At 34.3% G+C, this 18,562-nt stretch overlaps 1 protein-coding gene across 1 annotated transcript; it reads right to left on the reverse strand.

Annotated features, from left to right (window-relative positions):
- Positions 1–11,097: 11,097 nt before the first annotated feature.
- Positions 11,098–17,578, reverse strand: LOC132755757 (uncharacterized). The gene is made up of 2 exons (XM_060746670.1): positions 17,238–17,578; positions 11,098–12,980 (listed from the first exon to the last, which is right to left on the reverse strand). Exons 1-2 carry the CDS (start codon positions 17,527–17,529, stop codon positions 11,740–11,742), a joined length of 1,533 nt encoding a protein of 510 aa, XP_060602653.1. The 5' UTR covers positions 17,530–17,578; the 3' UTR covers positions 11,098–11,739.
- Between the last annotated feature and the right edge of the window lie 984 nt (positions 17,579–18,562).

Below are 18,562 nucleotides of genomic sequence, written 5' to 3' on the forward strand. Positions count from 1 at the left end.
ATGAATAACTTTATTTGTGCGTTTGATTTTTATCATTGGCATAGGTACCTACAGCTTAAGCACATTATATGAAAGATAATACATTCATTCATTCAAGGCAAGTTCGTGATTTTATAAAAGATTTAAAATTTGTATTTTAATTTTTAATATGTACAAGCGGGGAGTCATAATTATCTTCTTTTTATTATAACTATATAACAGATATTCAAAATGAGTCTCCCGTGTTGAACGATAAAGTATCGGTAATTCTGTTATTGATTCTAAAACCAATTTAATATTTCTATATTTTAAGAAAATAATTCTTTTCTATAAAAAAATGTTTTTGCGTGTTTCAAAATATAAAATAATATTGATTTGAATGCCGTGCTTGACACGTCAATGAATAAGTATTTATTTTACCGTGAATTACGATACATTCATCATAAAAAAAAGTTGTGGCTGCTCGAGGAATCAAATGTTACTGACATGTAAACATTAAACTCATTTTACAGAATCTCATCTTAAGTGTTAAATTAAATATTGCTAAAGTACATAAACTGGTTCAACCTTAGTAATCAGAGAAATGCAATTCGAAAAGCTATTAGATTACAATATAATATTCATAGCAATTTTTTAGTTCAGTGATGAAGTTGTGTTTGTTATAGTTTCGTGAATTTTATATTCACGAGAGAGGTTTCCCGAGGGAAAAACCTTTAAAAATTGCAATAAATAATTTCACCTACATTTAATATGTACTATACAAATAATTTTGGTGATGTTTTACATTATTTGCACAGCTCATTATAGCACATTATGCTCAGTTTCATGTCAAAGAGCTTACACAATTTGACTATTAAACACAACTCCTTGTAAAGAGCGGCAAGGTTTAGTTATCTAGGATGTAACATTGGTCGTCTAGTGTCCCAAGGATCACAACTGGCCCAATCCAATGGTTCACTTATTTCTAAATGTAAATCAAAAATCATCCAAATTTATCACATGTGTGATATATTCATTTCCTTAATTTTTTTTTTTTTTTTGTCTTTTGTGATATGCTGTTGGTCTGCTGAATGTAACAGTAAAAAGCATATAGCTCATGTACCATTTGTGTTATAAAATCTTTGGACTATGAGTTATAACATTGCTAACATCATCAACATCAACACTTTTATCATTGCAATTAACATTCTCCTATCTATCATGAACAACAAATCATTCTTTAAGTATTAAAACGACGACCTTAATCACGAAAATCAGCAGAATGTGTGTCATCATCATCATCATCATCAACAACAACAACAACAACAAGAATAACAACAAGATGATTATTTCAATTACTGAGATAACTATTATCACATTGAGGTTAGCAGCATGACATCCATCATCAGCATAATAATTATCATCATCGCATCAACTTGATCAACAGGATAAACTACACGTGTTATAAATTCGGTTGATATCAAATATTCGATATGTTACGTATACGGCTTAACAGGGGTTCAAAATCACATTTCCCCGGCGTGAAAAATGTTCCATTTTTTTATTTTACACAGGTGGGCGATATTGATCTATGTCTATCTTTGATCCTTTAAAATTGCATAAGTGCGTTTATGACGGAACCAATTTTATTGAAAAAAAACATCACCATCACAAATAATTCGAAATACACACACCAATGTTACGCATAATCTTTCTGTATATTTGTGTTTGAACGAATTCACATTATCTTAGACAAACTGAGAAAAAAAGAAACTAATTATGAACTAATTCCTTAAATATTTATAAATGATTAAATAAAACTATTGTAGATAGCGATGTCTATTTCAATTAATTAGTCATAGAGATAAACCAATTGATTAAAACTAATAAAAGGCCATTGATACTTTATCCTTGCGAGAAATTGGAAATAATAAATCGGGCTTTGGTCTAATGTTATATGTATCTATCTGTCATGGTTTGTGAAGGAAAAAATCAACAATACGCTTCAGTATCTTAATTCATCACTGCAACAAACATGTTATTGTAATAATTCTAAAACAAAAGTTTTTTTTTCAACAATAATGTACGAAAATAACGTACATTCTTTCAAATTGTGAGATAGGACAAACTCTAAGTATACTTACCTTTTACTTAAAACAATAAAACGTAGTTCTTTAAATAAAAACAACAGAACATGAAAGCTCAACCAGTGCAAACGCATTATGGTAAATGAACACCATTGTCAATTCCACATTCGAATATAAACATGCGCAAACATACAACTAGGGCTCAGATCCGGATAGCGAGCTCGGCTCCGTATGTCATTTATAAAAATATTAAGTGTGGATTTTTCCTTCCTAGGATTAGACAAGAATGAGTTATGTAATATTTTAATAACGGTTTTAGAGCATGCTCATCAGCTGAAGAAAGTAGCGCTAAACATTTAAACTATAACATGACACATAAGAATAAAATAATTTGTGTGCATATTTGGACCTTTAAATAAATGCGTCTTCGTTAATTGTTTTATATATTAAAATAGTACATTTTATTATTCTGAATTTTGTTTTATGACTAGAAGCATTCTACTCAAAGTACAAAAATGTAAAAATTTCTTGTTTGAATAGTTTCAAGGCCATTCTGTTCGCGTTTTTACATCATTGTTCTAATAATTGATAAGCACTTGATTTTATTGTTGGAATTAAAGTACAATGATACAACCTTTTAAACAGCCATAGCCCGTACTTTATATGAGAATAATTATATATTGATTTAAATACGCTTATTGCTCAGGATTTAAAACGGCTAAACATATGTAGTTGGTGACATGTGGTTCAAGTTATGTTTCATCTCTCACGAAAATCCTCAATAAAACCGGTCTATTATTTGAAACATTTAAATTATAGTTTTTGTTATTTTCGGGGGATCTCCTTTTAAGAAATGTTTATATTATATTGTAATAAAATACAGGTCTGATTCTAGAATCATACAATACTTATTTCAAGTCTGTTTCATATGAATAAGAATCATAAAATTTGATTTGCTCTTTGTTTGTAGTACATACTTATTTCTGACCTTGGCATTGACAGATATTATCGAAGTGGAAACTAGGGTTAACAAACCTGATGCACGTTAAATTTAGAGTCCTTCAAATTTTCTCCTTACCAGAGGTTAGAGGAAGTGTGACGGAATTAATCGATAAGGATCATGGCTCTGTTTCACATGAAGATTGTTTATAAAAAGTCCACCCCAAACATCATCATCTTCACTTGATATAGTCTATATACGAAAATCCTCAATAAAACCGGTCTATTATTTGATATAGTATATTGAATAACTTTCTATTTTGTGTCTACCTGTAACTAAACTTAATGACTTTGATATTTGTAACATACCAAGTAACACGGAGATCCGAAAGATCTATGCTTAAATTTGTTGGCATCGGCATTACACAAATAAGTCTATAATTGATTAGCTTCATATTGAAGTATTGAAGATTGTTTATTAAAAGTCCACCCCAAACATCATCATCTTGACTTGATGGCGCCCTTGAGATGGCCGCTGGAGAAATCAAGGGAGTCGCGGAGAATGTTTTTTGTTTATAATCACCATGTTGCTCAACATTTACTTTATACAAAAAACATTAATGTGAAACTGAGTGCAAAAAATAGTAGTGTTAATAACACAGTTAGTAAAAAATTTACATAATTATCAAAGACCTCTCAAAAATTTAATTAAATGTAAATTTTATTACCATATCCTCTTTATTTCATCTCCGATGACAATGCAAGCAACAAAACGTCTTTCAAAATGGCAGTATACATATTTGCAGCCTAAAAGCTAGATTTTCTTGTAAACTTTATTGAATAGTTTTTTATTTTGTGTTTATCTGTAACTAAACTTAATGACTTTGATATTTGTAACATACCAAATAACACGGAGATCCGAAAGATCTATGCTTAAATTTGTTGGCAGAGGCATTACACAAATAAGTCTATAATTGATAAGCTTCATATTGAAGTATTGTTAATGTGTTCGGGGTAAGATTTGAAAATTTCTCTCAGAACAACGCCTTTCTGTTAGATACTAAGTACATTGATGAATATTCCTTCTGATCAATCTTTGATATGAACTATGAATTGATATATCAGTCAAACGTTGCCAATATGAATATTTAATGACAACTGGCGATGCTAACGCCTATATACAAGATCTTTTAAGAATTTGCACCCGATAACCTCTTCAAAGTAAACAACTTGTTCGTTTAAAGAAGCACTTAGCTTAGGAATCCCTCGTAGTCGCACGTTTTCTGTCGATTTTGTTGTTTTTTTTGTTTTGTTTTTTTGTTTTTTTTACGTCGCACTAACACAGTATAGGTCATATGACGACATTGCAGCTTTACTGGTGGAGGATTCTTTTTTGGCACGAACGGGCATCTAAGTAGAACAGCCGACATATCGTAAGCTAGCTAGGTAGCTTCCTCATATGAAAGTTTCCAAGTCCCTGTCGGGATTCAAATTTAACTGTTTTGTATATAACAACTGTGAGACTTTGAGATTGATTTGGGAATAAGCATGGTTGTAATAAAACATAGGTTTAAAACAAAAGTTGCCTGAGAAATGTTATGCATTATGTTGTTTGTGAACCAAATAATGATTAATAGAATACTTTATTTTATGACAAAATAAATTAAGATAGTTTCTCAAAGAGCATGGGTATAGATAAGGAGAAATAAACTGTGGGAACCGTAAACAATTGTTGACATATTATGTTGATGACGATTTCAGAACATTCTCCAAGGAGTTAATACGTATACTGATGACATCTTTAGAAGGACGCTGCCGGAGATTTATTACCCAAAGGTGCCCAAATCTGATAAAAGCATGCATATATTATCAAACTTGCAAACATAACATCCATAAAAGTTCTAGGAATCAATTTAATTTATCATGTGCGTATAAGTAGACAAATATGGTACAAGTTAAATATTTATACGCCGGCAGTAGATTTTTTGTCACAGTCACTAATTAAAGTTACACAACTTGTGAAATATGTATACAGTATAAAATGTAAGAATGGGCCATATCTAATGCAGGAATAAAGGAATTCTAACTTCCTTTGATCTTGCATAGTTACGTGTTGTGGCAATCATACATGAACATTTTATGTACACGAGGTCACAAAAATTGCACTGTGTGTATATTATGAACAAAAGTTCTTAGAACACGAAATATCCTCCCTTCATACAGTATATTAAGTTAATATTAATTGTTGGTGGTCCTGGTGGCACAGCGTGTATTGCCGAATTAGTACCTCGTGGATACAAAGTTGCCCATGTTCCTCGCCAAGGCCGTGGTGGTGGAGTAGCGGTTATTTGAAAGGCACCCCTAAAACTTACTATGCTTGCATTCAGTCGCAATACTAATGTTACCTCGTTTGAATATATGGACTGCAACATCACTGTAAAAAAACTTTTCTCTACGATAAGCTGTGGTATATAGGCCGCCTCCAAACAAACACAGCGGCTTAAAGACCAGTACATTTCTTGATGATGAATTGCAGAAAGTTCTTGCAAACTTTACAACTGCTGAGAACAATATTATTGTGGTGGGCCATTTAATTTACACCTGGACAATCTTTAAAACCTTTAAAGCGCAATATTCAAAAGTGTCTTGGAAGCCTGTGGCATGCGACAACACGTCACAGAACCATGTGATGTAGCAGTTCACATACTTAATGTGCTCATTACCAGAGATACAGATTCAACGGTATCAAATGTAGATATATCTGATCCTGGACTCCCAGTCAATAATGGAAACACGTCTCATGATCATTTCGCTGTTGTATATAATGCTAGTGTATCAAAACCACCACCAGTACGAAAAACTGTGACTTACAGAAAATTAAAATCAATAGATGTTAATGAGTTTAAAACAGATATTTTGACATCAGATATTTTAAATAGTGTTAAAGAAAGCTCCAATGTTGATGAACTTGTTGATGCCTACAACAACGGCCTTTCTATCCTTCTTGACAAACACGCAAGCCCTTAAGTCCAAGAGCATTGTTGTAAGACCAATGAATCCATGGTATTCCCAAGAAGTACATAATGCTAAACATTTAAGACGTCAGTTAGAGCGAAAGTGGCGCTTGACGGATTGAAAATAGATCACTTAATTTATAGAAACCAATGCGCTGTTACAAATAAGCTTCTAAATATGTCCAAAGTCAAATTCTACACAGAGAAAGTAGAGTCATGTAGTCGTGATATGAAAAACCTTACCAAAGTGATCCGGCATTTGGTGGGTGCAAACACAGATGTTGTGCTGCCATCTGGTAAACCTGCAAACGTTCTAGCACAAGACTTTAGTGACTTCTTTGTAGATAAGGTTGAAGGCATACGTAATGGAATAGCCAGGACCAAACAGACAATGTTGTCCCTGAAGCACCTTTCAATGGAGAGCAATTTTCAAACTTTTCAGTAATCTCTGATATGGAAATTTCAAAAATTATTCGCCATTCGCCAAACAAATCCTGTGAACTTGATCCCATTCCAACATGGCTGATGAAAGATTGTTTAAATGAACACAAAAATCATAAACACTTCAATTGAGAGGGCCTATGTACCACCCCCTTTTAAAAGTTCTTGAGTCAGACCTTAAATCAAAAAGTCAGGGTTGGATCAAGAGGTTATGAAAAACTACCGGCCAGTATCTTATTTACCGTTTGTCTCCAAAATTCTCGAGAAAGTTGTCGATTCCCAACTTGAAAGACACCTATCTGCACATAAACTTCATGAAGAGCGTCTGTCAGCTTATAGGCAGTTTCATTCAACAGAATCTGCTCTATTATGTGTACAAAATTACATTCTCCATTTTTTTGATCAGAATGAAGCAACTGTTCTAGTAATGTTGGAATTATCTGCTGCGCTTTTAATACGATCGTCCATAGTACCCTCCTTTGCCGGCTCGAACAACACCTCGGAATATTAGGCAAACCTTTACAATGGATGATATCATATCTGTGTGAGCGTCAACAAACTGTCTGCGTCAATGGTGAACTGTCAAAACCTGTACGTATGACATTTTCTGTGCCACAATGGTCCGTTCTTGGTCCGAAGAGTTACATCATGTACACCAAACCTGTTGGCGCGATCTGTCGGAAGCATAAACTTCAACATCATTTCTACGCTGATGATTCGCAATTGTACATGGCATTTAAACCAAAGGAAGCCATTTTACGCAATGAGACCTTGCGACGGATTAGAGCATGCCTGAATGACATCATACTATGGATAAATAATAATTTTCTGAAACTCAATGTGGACAAAACTGAGGTGATCGTCTTTGTACCAAAACAAAGTGATATTGAAGATCTTACTGTAAGAGTCGGTGATTCTGTTATAAAATCATCAACAACTGTTAGAAACCTTGGCGCCGTATTGGACTCTCATTTAGACATGGAACAACATGTGAACTCAGTTTCTCGTTCATGCTTCATGAAAATACGACAAATAGGTAAAATTCGTAAAAACTTGACTGTTGATTCAACCGGAACCTTGATAAACTCGTTAGTGACATCAAAATTATATACTAGTAACTGTAATTCGTTGCTATATGGATCTCGAAAGTACGTTCTCAACAAGCTCCAAAATGTGCAAAATACGGCTGCTCGTGTTATTCCCAAGACACCGCGAAACTGCTTCATAACCCCAGTTTTATAGGAACTACACTGGCTTCCTGTGCACATCAAAGTCGAGTACAAACTTTCTACATATGTGTATTAGGCGCTTCATGGACAGGCACCTAAGAACATACGAAACATGCTAGACATTTATACCCCATCCAGACAACTTAGGTCCCAGAATGATTGCTTAACACTTGTTGTACCGCGTAGTAGGACTGTGACTTATGGTGGTCGTGCCTTTATGACGGCAGCCCCTAAACTCTAGAATGCCCTACCTAGAACACTTAAAAGCTGTGAAGTTCTAATTGTGTTTAAGAGAGCACTTAAAACTCACTTATTTGAGAGGTTTTATTTGGACTGATTATTTTTTAGGCTCTTACCTGAATTTTATTATTGATGTTTGTTTTTTTTAACTTTTTTAAACTTCATTTGATTTGAATTTATAACTTGAGCGATATTGATATTTTAATTTGTTTCTTTTGTTGTTGTTTTTTCTTTTAAATATTGTATCATTTATTTGTACTTTTGAACGTGTCAATGTGCATGAAAAAAGTGCTTAAGAAGTTTGGCCTAGAATAATACATTCTGTTAGTGACCTTTGACCTACTAATCTAAAAATCAATAGGGATCATCTGTGAATGATGATCAACTTCCCTACCAACTTTAATGATCATAGGACAAAACATACTGAAGCTATCATCCAAAATGGTCTTACCATTTTTGGCCACTTGACCTAGACATACTAATCTCCAAATCAATAGGGGTCGTATACCACTGATAATTAAATGATTCTAAGCAATTTTTAGCATTTTGGGTCATTGTGACCTTTATCTTTGACCTACCGACTTCAAAATAGATAGGGGTCATCTGCCAATGATGAACAATTTCCCTATCAAATTTCGTGATCTTTGACTTAAGCATACTCAAGTTATCATCCGGAAATGGTTTAATTTTCGGGTCAATGTGACCTTGGCCTTGGACGTAGTTTTCCACCTCCATATCAACATTCATGATCCTAGGTCAAAACGTACTCAAGTTATCCTTCGGAAATAGTTTAAACACTTTGACCTTGATTTTTGACCTACTGAAGCCAAAATCAATACTTCTGCAAACTGCAAAATTATTATAATTTTGTGAAAAGAAATTATGCAAATAAATGGCGATTAAATCAATATTATGATTATTTTTGATAATAAATATAATTAGTTTCTAATATTATTTGTCTGCAAACTGCAATTTTATTGTAAAATTCTATTCAAACGCTATTATTTATATTTTTTTAAGTCAATTCCGCTCACTTTCGTCAATAAAGTCAGCAAACCCCGATGCGTGTGTAAACCATGTGGTGTAAATAACGCATTTTCATTGGATGTTGTTTTTCTTTACCGAGAACTTAAGTCACGTGTTTAAATTAAAGCATTTACTTTTCATTTTAAATTATTTCATTACGTTTTTTTTTACTTATTATTATAACTTAATTATATGTTGCTATTTGTCCATGTTTAAAAAAATATGAAATAAAAAAATAAATGACAATTATCGCGAGTCTCATTCACGCAAGATTGGGCCAAAACAAAATGATATTGCGGTTCCAGTGACCTGACCAACCCTGTATTTTCTCACCTAAATAAAATCTAGAATATTTTATTGCAAAAATGGAGTATCCTTTACGAGTAAATACAGTTAAATTTAAATAAAATTCTAATTAAAAAAGAATAAAAAGTTTTCCCGACTTACCTACCCTATTATTTTTCAGCATGCTTCCAGAACCTCAAGATCACTTTGTTTTGGCCTTATGACGTCAACCACACAGGCTTATTTTTCCCCATGGAATTTTTATTCTCTCGAGCCTCGAGACCGTCGTGTAATATGTGGTGACAAAGGTACCTATTACTTGGGTACCATATGCCACTTTACATGGAATGGCACGGAAGTGTCACATTAAAGGTTCCATTATAACCGCCATGTGCACACATCTGCGGATGTTTCTAAATACAAAATTTTGCCATTTCATGTTTAAATGTTAAATTCTGCTTACGTAGTTTTGCCGTTTTGGACTTTCTTTAGAGATTCTTATTTTCTCTATTTTACTTAATTATCAAACCCCGTTGAAATGATCATAACAATAGACATTAACAGTAGACTGAAATGTATCTGTTGCCTTGATTCAGTTTTTACGTCATAAATTTATGTTCAATATCAAATCAGGTTGATTTTTTGCAATAAATGAATGACATTAAACGATAGATATTAATAAATAGAAAAGTAAAATTCAAAACATGGCACTTGTATACTGCATAATTCACATACCTCATTTATTATTTATTTGTAAGTGCGTATACCAATTGGGAGCATTTTGCAGGTGTGCGATGGCATAGTATTCTACCATTAGGATAAAAGTGATAAGATATTCACATTAAGCAATTACTGTTCACTTCCCCTCGGAGGGTGCTCGTCGCTGAGAAGGCAAGGGCATCGGCAGAAGATTTGAAGACTTGAGATGGCGCAAAAACTTCTACTTTGGACCAGTGACCTACTTTTGGCTCAAAATTCATATCTTTGGCTAAAACTCCGAGTATATTGCATGGAGGTAAATCATCAAAATCATCACCACTTTGTGTTTCAAAATTAACCCTTTAAATGCATGAGTGGTGACATGTCCGGGATCAGTACTCGACAGCGAAAGCTGCATTTTGTGCCTTAAAGGGCGGATGGACCCTTATTAAGCATTACATACATACATACATACATACATACATACATACATGCATACATACATGCATACATACATACATACATACATACATACATACATACATACATACATACATACATACATACATACATACATACATACATACTTACATACATACATACATACAGGCACACACACACTCACGCACACATAAACACACACACGCACGCACACAGACACACATCATATATATATATAGCATTTAGGCTTGGGGTGTGACGGGGGGCTGCGTCCTGTGAACGTTGTCTTTGCCTTGTGGATTTTTATCCACGTCTTTCATCGGAAAAACACTCGTGTACGGTTCTCTAAAATGAGAGGTTATCTTTGTACCCAAGTAAGTACATGTATTTTGGAAACAGAATTACGCTTGAATTACTGCGTTATGAATTTGGAGAGAATTACAGAAATAATTTAATTTATACACTTAGAGGTATATTAAGTTTTTAACACTCCAAAAAAGATAATTAAACTTAAAACTTTCCTGTTAATTAAGTTCTACATTTGAGACTGTTATATGTGACTTTCCAAGAGATCTTCAGAAAAAGGAAAGTCTTTTAAAACAGTCTCGAAGAAAATTAAAGTATCATCACCATTTTGACTTAACATAAATGAATGTGTGAAGGAATAATATCTTACCAATTGCAAATACACATAGGCAAATTTGATGTAAATTAAATAAGAATTCCTGAAAAACAAATATGATCGCATGTTTATCACATAAAATTTAATTATTTTTTTTTTATTAAATTTATATTGAATCATTATGGTACAAAATAAACTTAAATTTGATGCATTCAAATCCTTTAAATAAATATCATTTTAAGAGAAAAACATACAGTATCCAAAGTTTTTCTCTTAAAAGGTCTGGTATTAACATTTTCCAAAAATGTAAATTATAATAATGCTACCTAAAAATATCTTCCATTGGCACTCCATAAAAAATCTGACACTTATCTTAATCCAGTCTGTTCGGGTCATTATGTACATGTTAACACACCATATTTTTAACCAGTAGGGTTAGATTTTCCTTTTAAACGCACATGATGAAATATCAATAAATGATCCAAATCTAAAAGTATGGAGTCCATATGGACAAAGCATGAAATAAACAAAAAATCAGACCCTTTAAAGTGACAGTATATTTTGAAATCCAATACATGTAATTTTTCAAGTATTTTTTGAATATTAAGTTCAGTTCAAGTAAACACTTATGAGTAAAGACATTTTACGGTGCAGGCCATGTTGCAATTATAATAATTGTACAATTCTCTATAATTGCTATGTATCAAGTGCTACTTTTTGTTTGTGCAAGTAAAAACTAAATTCAATGTATATAACTGTTACAGGCCATACCCGAGAACAGTTGTAAATTCCGACTCTGCTGTTCTTGCGAACAAAATCGCTCCAAATCTGACATGTGTAACGTCATGAATGAGTGAATACGTCACGTTACCAATTACATCGATATAGATGACATTAAATGACCCTACCCCTGGAATAATGACGCTAGTAGATGCAGCTGCGACAATTGCCGATCCATTTAACTTAAGTCCTGATACATCGGAAGCAGAATCAATAACGATAGAAACGACACTTGGGTCGATAAAAAATGTTGGGATCTCAAAGTTACATCTGTTTGTAAACTGTGTAAGAGCTGGAATGATTGTCAGCGATGGATCTCCATAAATGTTGGAGGAACCGTGACCATACTGGGTGACTAAAATGTTTTGTGATGACGTAATTGATAGTATTTCTGATGCATAAAAGCTCCTGAATGTCGAATCTTGACGGTTCATTACAATAGTTTCCAATGGATATCCGTTAACGTCCCATATGTCCACAGTGGTAGCATCATGTGGAGCAGCGATGCCAATTGTGTACATAGTCCTTGTTCTCTGGTAAGGTACTACAAACACAGAACCAAGTGTGTTTAAAGGTGGCATATTTTCCATAATGAAATCACAGAAGACAGCATCATGGTTAGGAATATTGGCACAGGCGTGTCCAGCATGAACGACCACTGGGTTGTTAGCGGAAACAATCGTTCCTGCTATTGGTTCTAATTCATTTGCCTGAAATTGGTAGGTTTCATGTTTGTTCAGTGCTACTGTCAGTGATGGACCTGTAGGGAATTCTAAAAGGACGTCAGTGTTATCATCTGCAGCAATAACAAGAATCTGTCCTGTGCCCCACAAAGACGAATTGTGGGTGCCCACAATATACAGCAAGCCCCATTCCTCTTTTGGCAATTCCAACGTGCCATCAACAGAGAGGCTTCTGTGATTTATGGAATAAAGGGCAATTGGTTGGTCAGATACTATTTCGACACCTTTGAAAGAAACATTACTTGTCAGTGCTGGCATAAGACTCGAAGAGTATTGAAGGTGAAGTGATTCACCAAACATGTGTGGTTCCTGGTATATACCAAGGTATGGTATTGTCACTAATACATTAGTTAGCACTTGACTAAGATTAGCTGATATTATTACGAGCTTTGGAGTTCCCGGTGTATTTCTACTGTTACTCATGAAGCCTGTGAAAAAAGTCTTTCCAAACTGATTACCATTAGCGGATGATGTTCCTGAAACCAATAAATCATAAATTTAAGTAAAGCCTTTTATCACATGAAATCCATTATTTTTAATGCAATATATGTCACTTATTTCTTTGTTCTACACCTGTAATATACCGATATTTGTGTTCTATTTTAATCGTCTGTTCAAACATGACGAAATGTTTCAACATAGTCATGTAATACAAATAATCTGATAAACGTTGTCACTAGATATTAACTTAATGAAACGCTCTTTAAAACGTTAATATGCTTGCTAGAGGCTAGCTTAATTTTACTTTTAAACGCCCATTCGAAAAACAGGTCATATAATAGGAACGCCTCTGGCTGGCGGACGGGCGGTCTTGCGGGCGGGGCGGCGTCCATATTTGCCTTTTACACTACAAGATGCAGTGTTAATGTGCATTGCCCAGGTATCTGGGTCAAAGGTCAATGTTACATTTAGAGGTAATTGAAAAATGCTTGTCCGCAGCATACTTCTACAAGCAGAAAGGGATTTCGATATAACTTGACACTTTTCACCATCGTAAGGCAGAGTATTGAACGCAAAATTCAGATCCCTTAAGCAAAGTTTAAGGTCATATAGAGGATAAAAACATGAAAATGTGTATTCGGACCATTTAATCATCATTTAAAGTGATTCTGTGCTTATTCAAGAGTACACAGTGAGTGTACAGGTGAAAAAAAAAAATAAGTTTTTATACAGCCATAAATCCTTTTAATGCCTAGGTCACAAATAAAACGGGCGCCGTCCGATTAAACGATTTTTATAAAATCAGCAGATTTTTTGATGTCGTGGACGCCGGGCGATTTTAAATCTGATACCTTGCGTGGTCACGAATGAAACAGTCGTCGGGCGATTTTTGCTGAGTGGATTTTACAGAAAGAATTGAACGGATCAGGCGGTCGCCGCCCGATGTCCGTACGGTGCCTGTGCGATTTAAAAGTGAATCGGACGGTTGCCGCGCGGGCGCCGGGCGACAATGACTTTACATTTAATGACATCCTAGATAAATCAGCCAGTTGTAATTATGCCAGCAAAGAAGTCAGCTGCCAAACCCAAGGGAAAGGCCAAGGAGTTGGTCCGTGTTGTTGACAACGAGTCACCAACGGCCAGTATCGATGCCGTAGAAGGCGAAAATCAATCAGACATTCGCATGGACATTGAAGAAAAAATTCATGTTTACTAGTATTCAAAAGAAATTCACAAATATATTTTTGAGGCAATTACAACTTCTTCAAGCTGAAAATACAACAAACACAAGCAGCCCGGTCGCCGGATGACAAAACGATGACCGCCCGGTGCCTGTACATGAATCGTCCGGGTACCGGACGATAATCGTTTGACTACTTAGCTCTATTCAGGCACCGGGCGGGGCCCGGCCGATGTCCACCCGGACGCCTTTTAAATCGGACGCTGTTTTAGTAGAACAAAAAATCGCCCGATCAAAAAAATCATCGCCCGGTCGCCGCCCGGCGACCGAACGATGTCTGCTCGATGATATTTATACCCAGTGACCCCAAAAATTATCGTCCGGCCGCCGTTAGCTTTTAAGTATTACTTAAAACTCGAAGGCGCCCGCCCGATGAGCAAAATTTTGAGCTGCTGCCGTCCGATAGTCACTGCCGCCGGACGGACGCCGGCCGATATTGCGATTTTTTGGAGAAACAGACGCCGCCCCGCGGCATTTTCTTATTTGTGACCTAGGCTTAAAGTGACATTATGCCCATCCAAGGGTATAAAGTGAGTGAACAGGTGAATATCAAAATAAGTTACATTTCGCCATTATTCCTTTTAATTTAATAATTGACTTCCCATAAACAAAAAAAAAATGCACAAATCCAAACAAAATTTCTGTAAATATATATATTAGAATTTACCTCTAGCGCTCTGTTTATAAGAAGAGCGAGGGAGTTATTTTATAGGCAGATTTATAATATTTATTATTATTTATTTATAATATATCCGTACGTTTACCAATATAAACTGTTGGTCATTCACCATTTTAACAGTCAATCTTTTGAAAAATAAAGTCAATTTAGCTCAACTTGACTATGAAAATATGAGGATAATGTCACTTTAATTTAATGATTTACATCATATAAACAATAAATAATCCCTGGATCGAAACGGAACTTCTGTAATTATCAATAAGAACTTACCTATAATGTTGAGTTTATAAAAAAGGTGGGTCTCTCTTTTTTTTCTATTAAAGGTAGATTTTAAATTTTATGCTAAAAATTTCCAAAATAAACTGTTAGACTAACACCATTTAAACGGTCAATCTTTTGAAATAAAAAGTCAATTCAGCTCAACTTATCTATGAAATATGAGCATAATGAGGGATTGTAACACACATTACGGCTGTGATACTTGTAATTTATTTTAATATATACAAGGCCAATGTCATTAAAAAATGAGGAAATATAAAGATTGTGTCCGGGGCATATCCCCCAACATCCATGGAACTTCAAAGAAATGTTTTTGCACTATGAGAATCAGTGTCATATATCTGAACCAGATATCTAGGGTTAAAGGTTGAGGTCACTATAAGAGGTCATCTAAAACGCTTGTTTGGAAACTTCTACATTCATCGGGGGATTTCAATTTGACTTGGCACAAATGTTTACCACTGTGAGGTTGAGTATTGTGCACAAAATCCAAATCCCTGCTACCAACATCAAGATCACATAGAGAGATCAAAGTTTTGATAAAAAACAGAAGATGTGAACAGGGACCATTTAGTCTTAACTTATTGATTGAGTGTAACACAATTGCAACACAAATGATAACTATCATGACTACAAATATGACACATGCAATTAAGGTTAATATTTGCAAGGTCAATGTCATTAGAGACCGTAAAATATCCAGATATTGTCCGGATATTACCCATCTCTAATATGCATATCTATAATGCCAACATCCCTTCCAAACTTTATATGACGGACGTATTTTGCGACATTGTTGCGCTTATTTTTATTCGATTTATTAAAGTTTATATGAAAGACAACTCATGCATATATAACAGCATTTAGAGTTAACTTTATAATTCATGGGACTTTCTCTATGTCAATTTGATTCTTAATGTTTATGTGACAGAATATAGATGCCATTGTACCATTCATTTTGTAAAAATTACTAAATAATCATAGTTTATAAAAAATAAAATAATTTATGGGATAGTAATATATGTGTTTCCTTTCCTTGAAATAATAATTAAAAAATCTTTAAATCATAATTATCAAATTTATTGAACAATTTTAGACACTTGTACTTTAACAGAAAACTGTACATTGCTGTTGTTGTTTATAACTAATTTTCTAACAGAATTTTCATTGAAGTGAAGGAGGTATGGTGGCCAGTAGTGTCTATTTTAAAGCCGCGAGATGTTAGCGTCAGTTTATAGAATGTCGCAGGCGAATTTTAAATTCACGAGATTTTATGTCAAAATTGTATAAAATGTCGCGGCTTGTAGAAACTCTCGAGTTCTACTGTCACACATACATCACTTCTTTCATAAAATGTCGAGTTTTAAAAAGGCACCGCGTCTTTTTCTGTCCAAATAGTAGACTAAGTCACGCAAACATATGCCTACAGTTGGTGTTTATTATAACCATTTGCAAATTACACGCATTGGTTTAATAAAAACTGAAACTAAAACATGTTGCCGTTTGCGGTCAGTATAAACGCGATATTTAATGTTGATGCATACCTTGTAAAAAGACGAATTTAAGCTAATAATCTCGACTTTTTATGCCGGGAAATGTCTCTTTTAAACAGTCGCAGCTGAAAATTGCTATAACTCGCCGCGATATTTTATGAGGTCGTTGTTAAGGAACAAGGAGTATGGCCTCGACCTTTGTAAAATTTCTACAATTTTTGCAAAAATGACACGGATGTCTTTCTGTTCCTACAAACTGGAATAAAATTTAGTCAAACCATGGATGCTCGAGTCAAAATGTTCCTTGCTGTTTAATATATAAAATAACGCGATTTATACATTCCCCGCAACATTTTGTACGATTTCGGCAGAATATCCCGCGGGCTTGTATTTTGCCCGCGACATTTCATGATAAAGCGATAAAATTTCTCGCAGGTTTGAAATAGCCGTAGCCGGCCACCATTAGGAGGTGAAATAATATAAGCGAAACCTTCTATCTGAACTTCAATAAAGTTTTTGGAAAGTCAGAGGTGTCTACGGCTTTTCGATCAGAAAATATTATTATTCCATATTAAATAAGTAAATAACAATTAATTATTACCTTTCATCAATATGGTGGCCATATTGTTGTCGTTTACATTTATAATGTCAATCAGTCCATCAGTGCTGAAGAGACACTCGTTATTGCTGGAATTATATGATGCCGACGTACAGTTACCTGCATTCAAACACGATTTAGCACAGAACAAACGTGACCGTGAAAAGACCGTTGATTGCACGTTTGTCACCTTTCTGGATTGCAGAACTACAAAATCTTTCTGCCTTATTTCCCCTTTGACATCCAATGCTAAAATCAACACAAAACATGCTAGATGCGTTACCTGCATGTACATTCTTGTTAATAAGAAATACCAATATTTTAATAAGTTCGGTTTAGATCCACGTGCGTTCTGATGAAATATTTGAAAACTAATTCGGTTTTATTTGACTATTTCAAACCCTCTTAGGCCAATAGCTTTCTATTATGTGGTTATCAAGAAATTACAATTTCATCAACGTTGTGTAATCGATAGATATAAATCGAATGTCTAAATTAATCAAGATACCTAGAATAAAGTTAAATCAATTACTTTTTCAAAAAGATTGTATTTTTTAAGGTAAAAATGCAAATGCTTAGACAGTGATATAACTACAATTAATAGATATTATATACAATCCGAAATTACAAGAAACAGCAGATAAATATGCACTGGTGAATACGCAAATATTATGCAAATATTTATACATGCGCATTTGAAAGCAATAAATAAAAGTCTTATTTGCTCGCTCGTCTGTTTCTAAGAAAATGTCGAGCTATAATTACGTTCTTATTTTGCTCATAAATGACGCAACATCACTGTGATGAAATCGAAAGCGCATGGGAAATTCAGCCTTTGGGTTATCAGAGCTTCGACAGAAGCTTTCAGTTGCAGTCCTAATTTTACGGTATATATTTATGCATTTTTACATAATGGATGTACTTGTACCATCTTATTTTCTACAAAACATCTACAAATAACAACTAAACACTCCAATGCAATATGCGAGAACGAGTGTATATATTAGGGACAACATCTATACGTTGTAACGATGAGTACCAAATTATCTTCTCGGTCTTTTGATAAGGGCATGCCTGATTCCCGTGAAACTATAACGGTAAAAGTGTTTGCACACACGGAATATATGGGATAATCCTTCATTTGCCGTTTTCCAGATATTTAAAAGTTTAACACAGTGACGTGGCGCATACACGAGCATACGCATTGTAAAATATTACATTATATTTTAAAATTCCATGTTCTTGTAATATAGTTAATATGTTTAGCAATGCAATTCAGGAAAAAGGTATCAATTTTGAGTGCAATAATGAAAAATAATGAACGTTTT

Source organism: Ruditapes philippinarum, unplaced genomic scaffold (genome assembly GCF_026571515.1).
Source record: "Ruditapes philippinarum isolate M1 unplaced genomic scaffold, ASM2657151v2 ctg14374_1_1_1_1, whole genome shotgun sequence".
NCBI lineage: Eukaryota > Metazoa > Mollusca > Bivalvia > Venerida > Veneridae > Ruditapes > Ruditapes philippinarum.

What these genes read in the sequence shown, in the direction of transcription:
- LOC132755757 (XM_060746670.1), bottom strand. Translation starts at nt 17,529, where the DNA reads ATGTACATGCAGGTAACGCATCTAGCATGTTTTGTGTTGATTTTAGCA. An exon ending in GGCCACCATATTGATGAAAG is followed by an intron (nt 12,981 to 17,237) that starts GTAATAATTAAT and finishes TATTGGTTTCAG; the next exon opens with GAACATCATCCGCTAATGGT.